The sequence below is a fragment of the Nicrophorus vespilloides genome, unplaced genomic scaffold (genome assembly GCF_001412225.1).
Source record: "Nicrophorus vespilloides isolate i.1.1-1 unplaced genomic scaffold, Nicve_v1.0, whole genome shotgun sequence".
NCBI lineage: Eukaryota > Metazoa > Arthropoda > Insecta > Coleoptera > Silphidae > Nicrophorus > Nicrophorus vespilloides.
The window spans coordinates 299,260-314,712 of NW_017100110.1; the positions used below are offsets into that span (position 1 = coordinate 299,260).

General features: G+C 30.1%; 1 protein-coding gene across 1 annotated transcript in view; it reads right to left on the reverse strand.

Moving 5' to 3' along the window:
• Positions 1-4,758: 4,758 nt before the first annotated feature.
• LOC108568466 overlaps positions 4,759-15,453 on the reverse strand; it is a 39,439-nt gene continuing 28,744 nt past the window's right edge. Inside the window, exons 5-7 of the mRNA XM_017929580.1 lie at positions 12,222-12,355; positions 5,498-5,701; positions 4,759-5,352 (exon numbers count right to left, since the gene is read on the reverse strand). Coding sequence (XP_017785069.1) covers positions 5,245-5,352; positions 5,498-5,701; positions 12,222-12,355 — 446 coding nt within the window. The 3' untranslated portion in view covers positions 4,759-5,244. The remainder of the gene's footprint in view (positions 5,353-5,497; positions 5,702-12,221; positions 12,356-15,453) is intronic.

Consider the following 15,453-nt stretch of genomic DNA (forward strand, 5'->3'; position numbering starts at 1 on the left):
AGAATATGGGCGTTTTATATTAATGAATTAAATTGTGTATGTGCATTTTGAATATAAATTATACAAAGTTATTTGTTGCATCTAAAAATTTATGAAATTTTCTAATATTTTTTTTTGTGCGTTTTCTTTTCCCTCACAAAAGTTAAAGTTAAATTTCGGCAATTTTTTATTAATAACTAATTAATAACTAATCTAAAGAAATATCCAGAAAATATGTAGATTTCTCTTATTAATAATTTTTGATTAGCTCAAACATCATCAAATTCATGTCTCATCTTAGAAATAATTTATAACAAAGTGTTAAGCTAAGGGCATTTTATCAGGTTATATTGTATTTGATTTATTTCTGTATTACTTAGTTTTCTATTGCGTTAATAGAACTTAAATACAACTACCCCTTCGCATCCTATTTACGCTATTTTCTAATATAAAAACATAAAAATGTGTTTCCATGGCCTCTAAAAAAATTGTCGTGTTAACCAATATTAAACCAATATATCTAATTTATTTAGTAATCAATTTCGATAAGTTTATTAATACGCTTAAAATAATTATTAAAAACATGAATTTATTTAATTTAAATGATTAGGGCTGAAATTAGGGCTAATAAAAATTTGTAAATAATAATAAATTGCATCAATTTGTTATTGAAAAAAGTTTTTTTTTACATTTTTCTCCAATAAGTTTTTTCTGTTTTTAGTTATTTAATTATATATATGTATATAATTATTAATTTAGACAATAATATTAGTTTTATCGTTTAGATAAATTGTATATTAAATTAATTTAATATGCCGTATACACCAGTATCGTGTGGTGACTTTTCAACCAGGGGATGTTTTACAAAAAATTCACTGACTACATATAGAAATTCTACATAATTTCCGCTATTCATTATGCTCAAAAAGTCCTAGGTAGTTCTTGATTTGTCAAAAAAATAGCGTTTATTAATTTCGAGTATCGATTTGCAGTAAATTCCTTGTGCATTGTAATATTTTCTTTAAATTGCGCACTAAAAAAATCTATACCCTTTCCATTTTTGAATTGTACAGTAGAGTATATATAAGATTGAAAGCATACGTGTCTCATACGTGTCTCTTACTGAGGTTGTTTAGATCAGAATACATGCATTGCATGCACGCATTTTGTTCCCGAGGAAACAAAATGCATGGCCAAAATGAGCACATCCACAAACCCAAGCTAATTTCTCTATTAAAATTTCCTTTAATTGTTTCTGTTTGAGACATAATACTTAAAATTGGTTCGGGCTTCGAATTCTTCACAATAATCTTCACATATATCTTTTTCATATTTCTTCTGCTTAAAAATCAGTAAAATGAAATGATTGTAACGTATGTAATTATTATGCACGGAAATAGAAATATTTCGTGTTTATTTTAAACAAATTTCTATTAGCATATGTAAATCAAATTAATCAATTATGGTGGACGCGCCGGATCAAATGTTTATAAACAAATGAAACGTTGAGTGCAAATAATTTGACTGATTTCTAACTAATTTGCATGGAATTAACACATTTTCCGTGTTTCGCGAGTATTAATAATGGGAATTGCACGGAAACAGCAAAAAAAAAAAAACGGTTGCCCGTTGCAACAATCGAACGTGCGCTGAAATGATGCAGCTGTTTGTAATTGGGAAATGCTAACAAGCAAAAATCGCTTCATTTAAACAGTAATTAATTATTGCAGCGTGTATGTAATTCGGTAGGGAATTCTCTGCCCTTTTACGCTATTAATAATCTTTTTGATTGATCACACAATGAAACTAATATAAATTTTCAGCAGGCCCCTTTCCGAATCATATTAAATTTCCTTCGTCAGAAGGCACTTTGTGTATTTTATATTAAGCCAATACATCATGTAGGGCAGATTAAACGCTAAATATTAGATTCCGTACGACGAGCAAAAAATTTAAATATAATGCATAAAGGACGCCACGGTGAATGGTAAGAGGTAGTGGTTGGAGGAGTTTGCATTAGAGTGAAAGAAACCGAGAGATAGAAAAAGATACACAGAGATAGAAAAAAAGACTAAAAAAGCATATAATCTCTTGTTTTATTTTCGTTGATTATACTTTTTTGTTGGTTCGCATGTTTGGGCGGCTCGTGAGGATCGCCGGGTCCCGTTTTCATTTATTTATTTTCATTTTTTTCTCGTTCGTCCGGACTGGTTTGGTCCGAGGCCCGTTTATCCTGGGGGAGCTTAATATCCGGGACTCACGCTAAATCGGTTTAACCCCAGCACGTGTTCATACTACAAACATCCATCAACTAACTGCTAGGGACCCTACCACCCTCTCCCGGTCAACAGACACATCGAAAACCACCCCGCAGATATTACATACAACTGCACCTAAAATAAACAATAATTCCAGCTCCTAATCCATATCCCACGTTCCGAGACGTAAAATCGAAATTCCTAATCTCCGCGCTTCCTTGTGGCCGACAAAATTGTTTTATTATCTTTATTGTTGCTATGGTAATACTAACTTCTACAATATAGAAGCTATAATATAGAATATATATGATACTCGAATTAACTTCTATCGATGAATGTCGAGACGATATCGATCAATCCATTGTCATGTCTACAAAAGATGTGTTAGTTATATGTTCTAAATCGAATCTAGGTAGCATAGTTGCATTCGAACTAGAGTTTATACAAGAACCGGTTAATTAAAGGCAAGGGATTTTATTTTCTTTTAATTTAACTTTATACTAATTAATAAAATATTACAAAATAAAATCTCACAAAACAAAACTTAAAATCTTCTATAATATTAAATAAAACTATAACAAAATAAAATTTACTCTATAGAAAACTGTACTTATAATAACTATGTTATTCATTTATCTAAATTACTATGAAATATTAATTTATTTCATATTTTTTTTCTTAGAAAATAAGATTTTAAAAAGGAAAAAATATCTATATATCATTGCTCAAACTCTATTGGTCAAAGCTCCATTAATCGAGTCTGAACAAGCGTAGTTTTTGAACCAAAATGTTTGTTTTCAATAAATAAATAATTATTTTTTATATTTTAAGTAGGCTCAAAAACCTGGGTTTCAGTTGATAAACACCGATTTTTGTGTAAATTTATGTAAATTTCTTTAAAAAAAAAACGAATAGCAACTACAATTATAAAACTATTTGCTTTAGGTGGTTAGATTTTAACCGATTTCTAAATACATGATTACAATGTGTACAAGTATAATCAGTACAGATAGTAATTATATAAATAAATGTAAATGTTACGATAAAGAACTATGGAAAAGAAAATACGATAGGCAAAATATAATAGAATATATACGTCGAATTGCGTATAGCTGCAATATGAATTAATACATTTATATTTTTCTTAAAATTTAAAATTAAATTTTTGGGTTCCTTTCCTTTTGGGTCCCTTTTTGTTAGGTGAGTTTATATTTAATATTAATTATATGTATTGTAACAATACATATCTATTGTCGGAGCCTGCTGATAGTACGTGGTCCCAGCATGTGTTAATGCCAATATAATGACATGTGTTATTGACGTTTCCTTATGTGTTAATAATTGATCTATACTTTTTACACGGTAATTTTTCGCTTACTCTAAATAAAAATATTATGATATACTATATACAATGTACATTAACTATAAAATTGAAAATGAATTCAACATACTCTTAGTATAACCCTAAAGATAGCGACCCACAAGTTAACTTAATTACTATCAATTGTTAATAATTACATGGAACATTTAATAAAAAAAATTGTTTGTATTATATTCTACTACTTATAAACAAATTTATACTACATTTGTTAAAGTGATTATGCATAATTTATTTGTTTTTGTGTAGAAGTATAGTATAAATTTTGACAAAATATTTTTTATTATCAAAACTATAATATAAAAAATTAGAATTTTATAAATTAGCACAAAATAAAAAGAAAGTTATATGTAATTTATTTAATTTTACAGGAAGAACTTTTATAGCATTTCAAATTATAAATGATTTTTTACTTTTTACATTTTCAACGATTTGAATGAAATTGTACAGGCGGTTATAACTGTACAATTGCAATATTGAATTCCTTGATCACCTAAATTATATTTAAACCGAGCAAGTACTCTCAAACTTATTTCATTATTTAGAACTTCATTAATCTAAAAAAGTTTCTTTGCAAATACTAAATTGATTTCTTGCATATAGTCGATTTAAAATGCCGTATTTAGTATCTAGTTTGTAAAGTTTTTCATTTTGAAAACGTTTTTTTTTTCACTCTTTTCCTCACATTTACCGAAGATATTTATGAACTATTAATAATTATCGGTTTATGAGATAAATTAATCACATTGACCTTTTTATTTAGTTAATATTCAGTCATTGCAGCCAATCTAGGTTGTTGTTTTTTTTATACGTAAACTTAAACATATAAAACCATGATTAACAAATATAAATAATGCAAAACAATGTAATAATTGTGAACGTTGAAATTAGAATAACTGATTTGATCAAAAATAAATAAGTTATCCTTTAAATATAGAAGACTCGTTTCCCGGGAAAATTGGTAATAAAAATCAGATTTTCTTTATCTATATAAATATATAAAAGCCAGTTATACTAACAAAATTATTTACTTATAATTACAACAATAAAATTAAATAGAAAACTTACCTTCCAGATTTGAGGGATAAGTTAAATAAAATGTCAATGTTTCGTATACATATATTAAATAATTTATTCGTCGATTTATTTAACTAAATATCACAAAGATCTATTAAAGTGCAGGTTTACTTATTATTAACATATGTTCATTTTAATCTCTCAAGTAATATTATCGAAGGTGCCCAAAGTTACCTAAACGCAAGTAATGTATGTAACGAATAGTCAGTATGTACAAACCCAAAGAAAATATGTGTGATCTTTCATAACAAAAATATGTATTTTATTACTCACGAATGGTTGAACTAGAAAACTGATATCTTCAGAATAAGATGGTTTAATTTCATTCTGAAGATATGCCCAATATGCACGAACGAATGGTTTGACGTTGAGAAATAATAAATTCCACGCACATTGGATGGGCGAACGCAATTAGGGGCCGATGTTTGCTGATTTTATATCGTTCGACTCTTTGTATTTAGTTCGGGTTTATCTGCAGATCTCAGCCGTTGAGATAGCGCGGCCGGCAGCGAAGGAGTCCAATTTCGCTGAGGCTTGCAATTGAAGTAAATCCTAACAGGATTGACGCCATCTGAAGCCGGCCAGCAATAAGATTAAGATAAGGCTCATCCGTGGCGGCGAGCTCGACGAATTCGGCCAATGGAGTTTCTCGTTGTTCACCTAATGGATAAAATTTATCTGTGGAGATAACTCTCGCTCTTACACATACACATATGAACACATGCACGTACACACTGAAATCCTCAGAGGGAGAAGAAATCTTCCAGCTCAGGGTTGCGGACGTAAAAAGAAAAAGTGGATATACCTGCGGCAAATGCGTCTTTATCGGGATTACTTTCGTGATGGTCTGCGGCCTCATCGGCACCGACGGCAGGAATACCTCGCAGCGGAGCTCCAGATGGCCCGTGTGGTTCCGATGCAATGCGAACCGGAGGCTGGCGGTTCGTGATGATAAGCCATACCTGTCTTGAGCAGAGGTCGTCGCTTCACCCAAGAAATCTGACGATACCTGAAACATTCATCTCCAACATTTATTTTATTCTCGTATTGTTAGATAATAACTACAATATATGTAGCATACAATGTACAATTATGTGCCGAGTGGGGATGTAAATAAAGCATAGTAAGCGCAACTTTCTTCAATGTGAAATTAAATTGGTTATGATGAAAATTGAACGCTTTAATGTTATGTTTGTTTCACATTACATGATAAGTAATAGTAGTTGCTGTGCATGATTGTAATTTAAGGCTCAACTGACGAAATGTTAAGTTGAATCTTATATAAATAACAGTGAGTTATTTAAATATTATAAAAATATAAATAAATAAAATTCTACTCGATAAAATTTAAATATTATGTAACATCCATAGAAAAAAAAAATAGAAATTTGAACCTTTGAAACAAAAGAGCATAAGTCTTTTCGTCATATTATGTATAGTATATTATAAATTATCTTTTATTTGATTTATATTTTTGTTCCATTTTTTTTCTTCTTCTAAGTTATTGAAGAATTGTTATTTTATTTCTTTTGTTCTTGGTTTATTATCATTTCATTTATTTGGTTTATTATTATAATAGTTTGTTTATTATAGTTGTTTTTTTTCTTATTTTTAAAATTTTTGCTTTGTATGGCCAATAAATTATGGTTATTATTTAGAAATATTTACCGACTTTGGTTAGATTATTTAATTATTTTTTGTTATTGTTTATTAATTTCAATATAGTGTTTCCTATTTTCAGATTATTTAAAAGAGTATAACATTTTATTAGCATTTTGTGTATTTTAGTGTAATTTATTATCTATATTAACAATAATTTCCAATGAACTATTTCGTGTATTTTCTCTATTATATGTATGTTTTTAGTTAGGATTTCATTTACATATTCAAATACATTACAAAGATATAAATATGATATTGTACAAAAACAAACGTAAGAAAATTGTACAATTGAAAGTCCTGCAAACAGATTAAAATTGATTAAAATAATACAAAATGTAAATTTAGAAAGAAAATGTTCTAATATTTAAGTGACATAAAATATTCCTAGTGCAAGTAATAAATGCAATAATAAAAAATAACTGAATGTGCACACGTGAAATATAAATGTCTGTCGGATGTAACAACTACTCTACTGCACTATTTTAACGTGCAGTTGTTTTTTATTAAGAGTATATACCATAGTATTGGTATCAGGGTTTATAGAAAACCCGTCTTTAAAAAATAACGTTTTTCGAATTTTCACACACCAAATGGAGACAAATAATTTTTCAACTTTTTTCTATTTATTTAACTTAAAAGAAAATTTGAAAATCTATATCCTAACTGTATCAAAATCCCGACTGTATCAAAATACCGACAGTATCTTTCATTATTAAAATTTCTACAATAACATTTTTAAGTTATAACTTGAAAATAACAAATGAGTGTTGCGTCTAACCATTATTATTATAATTGTTTTTGTTAATAGAAAGAAATCTATGTATTTACGAAGTATCTTAGTCTATATGTCTTATTGCATAAACACATACATAAATACAAAGAAACTTCCACCAAGCGTAAATCCCATGGTCCCACTGTCGGGATTTTGATACTGTCGGGATTATGGTTATCGAGATTTCTAATTTCGGAATTTTAATTGTCGGAATTTCGATTGCCACCGGTATCATTTATTGTAGCGCGTTCCACAGAATACACATGTTTCCCACGCACATACCGTGAAATTCCTAATTACCAAAACTTAATCACATATTTTATTAGATTTAATTCTAAAAAAATATATTAGTTTACACTGTTTCCCGTTTTATGGCAAAGAGGGTTATGTGTCAAAATGTTTGTTTTTAATTATATAATTAAAACAATTAATTCCTTTTGATATTGTATGTCTATGCTCAATAACCGGTTTTTTAGTTAAAAAAAAACGGTTTTCTAATTATATAAATTTATACAAAAAACCGGGTTTTAAAAACCGACTAACCCTAAAGTTGTTCTACCGAAAATCAGGCTAAAAATAAAGATAATACAAATGGGACAAGCATAATCAAATATAACCACGCATATAATGCTTATGACGACATTTATATATCATGTCAAGCATAATGTGGATGCATAATTAAAGCACTAATGCTAATAACTACATATGTATGTTATAGTTGTAATTTCAGATTCACTGTTATTGCTATAATTTCACTGTAAGACTACCATTTAACATTTATAGTTTAGATAAAAATTACAATTTATACATGTTCTATATTTTCATATACAGTGAAGCCTCGCATAACGAGCATTTCGCTTAACGAATAAAATGAATTGTAAGAAAAATGACTCGCTTAACGAGCGAGGATTCGCATAACGAGTTCTGATGAGAAGAGAAGTCCCGGATCGCGTGTATTGTGTAGTTTTGAATATGTTTCACTATACGAGTATTTCATTATACGAGTAAAAATCCGAATATTTTGGAACGGAATAAACTCGTTAAGCGAGGTTCCACTGTATTTAGGTTGAAGTTAATATTATATATTTCAATAATTATTATTCTTAAAAGTATTTAATAATTCATTGATAATAACTTATAGTTAAATAGTCAAATACTTGAATCCATCCTTTTATTAAGTTGACATTAATATTCCAAAATAAGATGTTTTTTACATCAGTGTATTTATATATATTTGTGTGTGTATAATTTAATTAAAGTAATCCTAAACAAATGTTAAAGCCGGGAATTAAAAGACGTACAACTTTTACAAATCTCTCAGAAAGCTACATTGAGATATATTCCACTGAGAGCAGGAGGAACTGAAACGAAGGTATCTAAGGACGGCTTACTAGTGAGAAACAGAGAAAGAAAGAGGATCGAGGCGAAGCTGCTATTCACCGCAGGTGTAATCCGGCTCTAATCAGATTTCCGTCTCCTTTCTTCGCTGCCAACGATATAAGAATAAAAAAAAATGCAAGAAAAGAAAGAGAGGGAGACAGGGAAAAAAAATGTGAACTCGCGTAATTAAAGAAGCGAATTTAAGGCTATTTAATATGGGGTGGCTAATATTAAACATTAGAAAACTTCCTCTGCTCACGCTCGGGGCAAAATAATTATTAAAACTTAAATTCTCCGATTATTATTTAAAAGTTTTAATTTAATCTTGAAACCATTAGGTCTCACGCACGGAAGGAACTTTCATGGAGACCAAAAATGAAGAAGATTGCAACGAAGTAAAACAGTTCAATGTCGTGGCAGCAAGAGTGACCTCAATTTTAATATTTTATAACTCTATAAACATAATAAACTTAAACATTTCCATATAAATTTACATAATAAATTGTAAATATAGTAAACAAGAAAATATTACTACCAGTTATTTTTCAACCAATTGATTACATCGATAAAGTATCACTCTTGATACAAATACAATATATTTGTATGTTTATAAATAATAATTGACTCAAAATATAGTTTTAACTTGGTACCAAAGTTCTGTAAACAAAGTTGACAAACCAATTGAATTATTTGTATCATCTAACCGCTCTATATTATGTACTAATTAGTAGTTATAGTTGTTTGTTACCCTTTTTTATATTAATCGTTGATTATTCTGAACATTATTTGTACATTTTATTTTGTTAGTTAACAGTGTCAGAGCGGTTATGAAGTAAACTGCCTTTTTCATATATTTATTTTACATATTTTTTTTAACGATTAGTGCGCTGAATACATTAATATTCTGTGCTGTTTTTTTGTTGTAAATAATGTTTAATGTGCAACAAAGGCAATGATAATAAGGATATCATGTAGAATGGAAATGCGATCGAATTCAATTTGCATAGCGGAAGCGCTTTGAATTTATTTCGTTGTTTCATATTTAAATAATTCAAACGGATTTTTGTGGAAATTGTGGCCAAAAACTAAAAAAATATATGTATATTATTACTACAATAAATATGTGCGAGTTAGTTTTAAATGGAGCGGAATTAAAGCCTCTCCTCGTAATTCACGGGTAGCTAGCGTTTCAGCACTTTTCAGCCGCATGATTCTGTAATGGAAAGAGATAGATATATAAAAAGAGAGAAGGAAAGAGAGAGAGATGACATTTGCAGTTAAAATGCGATAGATAGTAATATATTTGAAGCTGACGCTGCAACCATAATTTCAATTTCAAAAAGAACAAAGAAAAGAAGAAAAAACAAGTGGAAACTGGTGTGCTTGCTCCAACGATTTTATTATATTATAATTACACGAGTGCGTATATGTTCATCTGCATCCCCCAGCAGTAATTGCAGTAATAATCATAACTTGGAGAAAGGACCGTGGGTTTCCTTTTGGCCGCTCGTATTGTTCGCGCAACGAAATGCTGGTCGGAAAAGTGGCTCGGCTTCCGGCACCGCTAATTGTACATTTCATAACTTCTGACAAAAGCTTTCAGCCTGCATTATGTTAAGTTCTTTTTTGTTTGCTATTATTATCACTATTAGCTGGATTAGTATTTCATTTTACGTGTGCCACGGATCACACGCTCTGCAGACTCTTTCAGCAGCAGCGGTTTCCGATTTCCTGCCCACTTGATCATTTGCATTTTCCAACTTTCGCAATATTTACGTGAACTACGTCTTTGTTATGCTTATTATCTACTAAACAAATCATATAAATTAAGAGCAACTTTGCTTTTAAAATGTTATTTTTTATGTTTTTGTTCATAGCGACAATTTTTAATTTTTGAAAACCAGTCTCTGACATAAAACGGTAATATTGTTAAATACTAAGTTTCGTCAAACAAACAGAATTAAGTCTTATTCTTGACTTCCAAATGAAATAAAAAGTTTGAAGGCTTTAGGACAAGATGCGAATTTATTAACAAGGCATATTTAAATTTCTGATACGTGAATTGAAACAAATGTAAACTGAAATTAGTTATAATGTATTATATCCTGTAGAGCCACGAATTCAAGAGAAAAGACAAATGGATAAGTAACACTTCATTTTTTATTTACAAAATTCACAGAAAATTTGAACAAAAACGTGTACCGTATTTCTTTCATTAGCTTTTTAAGAACTAGCGGCAAAAAATGAATTCTTAAAGTGAAGAAGTGACTTCGACTTGCCCCGGGGGTGCCCTGACTGTGCCATAGGGGCGCCCTCGAAAATCGAAGAAAAACTATTATTAACATAATAATAATTCGTCCTGTGATAGACTAATGTTTTGACTTGGGGAGTGGAGGAAAATTTTGATGTGTTAAAGGCGACGAAAAAGTTTAGTTTAAGGTGTTTTCTAGAAATTCAGAAAATATTTAAAATCTTATGAATTTTATTGCTACGATTTTTTTTAATTATTGGTAACAGAAAAAAATTAATATGATAAATATCAACAAATTTAAAAGTGTAAAAACATTAATAATGGGAAGATACACCAATATCTGAAGTGGAGCATTTTTTTATTTAAATATTTTAATGTTGATTATTTTTGTTAATTCGTGTTAGAATTTTTTTTTTCTTCAGAATTGTTATTATTTGGTTGTTATTATTATATGTATTGATGTATAGGATGTACTTTTTTGTTGTTTATAATTAAAATCTAGTCAATAAATTATTATTATTATTGATAAAACGCCAGAAAAGGAAAGTCAAAATAGAGTTATATAATAGTTTATAAACCAAAACAAAATCTTTCATTGGACGAAGCAAAGATACCTCACTCAGATTGACTAAGACTAAAAAAAGTTTTTTGTTTATGTTAAATTATGCTTCATTCAATTCATTTGTGCTATACAAGATACAGATTCCAGCAAAGAAAATAAGATTACCTTTTTTTACCAGTTGCAAAAGATTGGATAGAAAATCAATATGTTCATTCAGAAAGTTCAAGAAATGCAACTAGGATAACCTCTCGTGAACATGCACCAATTAGGCTCTCAGTAAATAAAAAAAAAAGTTCACTCAAAGACTTCAATAAACACGACCAAAAAAGAGAAGCTTTATTCATGTCCTTGTGAGATTCATTTATATGTTGGAACATTTCTAAAGACTATATAAAAAACTTACTAGCACTAAAATTATAATTTTTGAAATGAATAAACATACTACTTTTTAGTTTGGATTAATTTTTTTTTTTTTTTTCATTTTCTTTCTAGCTTCAATACTTTTTAAATCTAACAGTAGATACATCCAACTAGTTTATAATATATATCACGCGTTAGTGACTTCATGAGTTAGTAGGTACATTTAATTATATTGTATTTAAATAAAAACTAGAAATCAAGTACAGTAAAACCTATTTTTGTGCATAAAAGAAACCGCATAAAAAAATATTCGAAATTTTCATAAATTCTTACATATAAAAGAGCATATAAAAATCGCATATTAGAAAATGCGTCCAAACAAAAACATATGCACACATCATTTCTATTTTAGTTTAATACCTATGTCTAATATAAAATATAACTACTCTCAGCTATACCTCATGTAGTGCATTGGCGGTATTCAATAACAGCGATATGTAAATAAATAGACGTAATTTATGTGATTATAGAAGTATCTGTACCGTTTTATTGTTGATGTACCAGACGACGACGGGTGTCGGATCCGCGGGGGCGGAGGTGCAGTCAGCAACAAGAATATCACCAACGTAGTAGCTGTTGCCTGCTCCTTCGATTCGTGGCTGGTCACGAGGCATCGCTGTGAACAGAAACCAGAAATCCTTTCAAACATTTAGTGTCGCAAAATACCTGGACCAGATTTCCATGTGATGTACATCCGTATCCGTGGCCAGGTTTTCGGGTGGGATAGTAGGTGGAAGAAGCGTGTGACATCGTTATCTCTGTTGTACGTGACGCGCATACCGCGACGTCAGATTTTCCACCAAAAAAACAAATCGCCACGCCGCTGATAAATATTCATATTTCCAGCAAATGACTATCGCAGACTGCAGGGGATGGGAAAATGACACGCGAACTTGATTTAGTTCCCATACAAACACACCCTTCACAAGTATCTTCTTCACATGCCAAACATTTTCCGGTAACGCCCGTTGAATATTTATCCGAGCGGCGTTCGTGATTGATCGCCAACACAATTTCCCACCTTATTTACTAAAATTTCTACGACAGAAAATGAAAAATAGCATGAAATAAATACAAAAAAAATATATAAAATCAAAATCATGTAGTTTTTTTTAAAGAAATCGTTGCAAATTCTATGCTTTCGTATTTGATGGAAACAAGAGTGTTATTACTGAGCGGAGATTTAATTAAATGCCGAAAAAAGAGGGTTGTCGGATATAAAAGCTTAGCGGTTTTAATTACACTAATTACTGTTTCCGCTCGAAAAAAGGGGACCATCAAAGACATAGAAAATTGCAGTTGTGCGACGTTCTTGCATGCATCGTGGATTAATAAATTTATAAAACTGAGAATAATTTTCTTGCAACATTAATATATTTGAACAAAATAGCAACAAATAAACGTAGAATAAATGTAAAATAAATGATAGATGTTTACAATTTTTGAACATTTTTATAAAGATTTAGAAATAAATATATTCTTTAAGAAATGTTTTATTTACCTATAAATTGATCTTGATAGATTTAGTCCAAAACGTTTTAAAAACTTTAATTTCTTCAGTGGTATGTGTATTTTCAAAATATCAATTTATATTATCAGCAGGAAAAAAGTCAAGCTCTTTACGTTAAAATTTTGTCTTAAATATGTAATATGGTTATTACATTAATAATTTATGTGCACACATTTGCATTCAATAAACATAACATATATTTATTTAGTATGAATAGTATATTAAAACGCCGGTCTGATTTTACTACAGTTTGAATTAACCTTGTTCGCGGCCGTTAGTATTTACTTATTTTATATATAAACAGTGGTGGATTAGCCATTAAAGCAATAAGTCACGTGTCTACAGGCCTCAGGGTTTACGAGCTATCAAGTCAAGACATTTTCATATAGCGTTTTAAAATAGATTAATGTTTTAAGTAAATATCTTGATTATTTATGTTAAGCGAACATTTTTCTTTATTTTTTATAACTATTCATGTGGGGCTTCAAATAAAACTTGCCGCAATCTTTCGATATTTCAATTTATATATTCAATAAGTTGTAAATTCAAAATACAAGTAAGTTTGAAATCTTTTAATTAAATACAGGAATTATGGATTATTTTTCAGTGTAAATATTTTGTATTATAACGTTAGTATTTCTACTATAATTGTATGAAAGGTTACGTTTAGAAGTTCAACATTAAAAAAAATGAAGCAACATGTTATTTTTTTTAAACGATGACCAATTGTTGAACAAACTTGCAAGATCTATCCTGGCTGCGAATGAACCGAATTTCTTTGTGTTTGCCGAACGTTTACCCAAGAAAACACATGGGCAACGTGACCGGCGAGAACGTTAAGGATTTCGCTCTGCAAATCCCCGGATGCAAGCAATTAATCAATACCGTCGCGGCAATATGAGAAACACAAGAATATGCAATTGTTATGCGCGGTAGCTGCGAACTGCCGAGCATTTTTATATTGTAATAATATTATCGGAAGGGAGGTTTTAAAATTTTATGAATATTGAATATGATTTTCGGTATAGCGAAGGTGCGAAGATGGTTTTTGAGAAGGGCTGGCGTGCGCGAATCTCACCCCGCGGCGCAGATCTTAGGGGGTTATATGCATGCAAATATTTGCGACGAGGGAGAAAAAGGCGAATGTATTGTGCGGAAGGCGGTAACTGCAACGAGACGATAAGTACTTCCACTCCACACCACCTTCGTTGGTACGTGCACACGTGTGTATATGTAGGTATTTTCGAACGTGCACATATGAGTGAATGTATGTGTGTGTATACGGCTTTGGTTCCCATGGGGTTGTTATGTTTAACAAGGAGGAACGTTTCCAAATCTTACTTGCACCGTGCTTATTTTTTATTATTCCTCCTGCTGCGTTCTTGATCCGCGTTTTCTCTTTTGCGGCGAAGTAATCGCAGTAGCGATCCTTCAGGATTTATTGCTTATCTTTATCACACAACAACACGGCGGGAAAACAAAGGAAAACTTACAAGCAGAGCCTCTCTATATTCCGATCCCGTTATTCAACAATCAATCAAAATGCAAAGAACGGAGCTTCGCACAATGAAAGAAAACGCAATAAAAAAACATTAATACACAGCAGCTACCGCTTGGCCATAGACGTAACTCAAATTTGGACATATTCAATTATTTTCATTGTACAATTTGAATTTGAAGGATTATTTATGGATATAACGTTTTATAATTTTCGTGAATTAAACAATATTAAATTTAATTGAATATTTGTGCTATGGTCGTTTGCTAAATTAACACATATCTCTTGTCTGTTTTTATTCGTAATTTATATTTAAATGTTACCTCGTATGTGGCAAATCAAATTAAATTATTTTTGATTGTTATTCCATATAATCGTAATAATTCGTTTAATTAATGGAATGTCAATACTTTTACAAATAATTAACATTTATAGAATTGTTGAAATGACGTTCGATATAATTATTTTTGCAAATATTTAATTTAAAATTTGAAGATATTCGAGTTTATTTGGGAATATCCGTGAAGGATGTTGTATTTTCCTTCTTATAAAGTGTAGGTTTAATATATTACAGTGAAACCTTGCTTAACGAGCACCTCGCATAACGAGCATTTCGATTAACGAGCAAAATGAATTGTAAGTAAAATTACTCGTTTAACGACGTTTTGCATAACGAGTGACAATGAGAAAAAAAGTCCCGGATTGC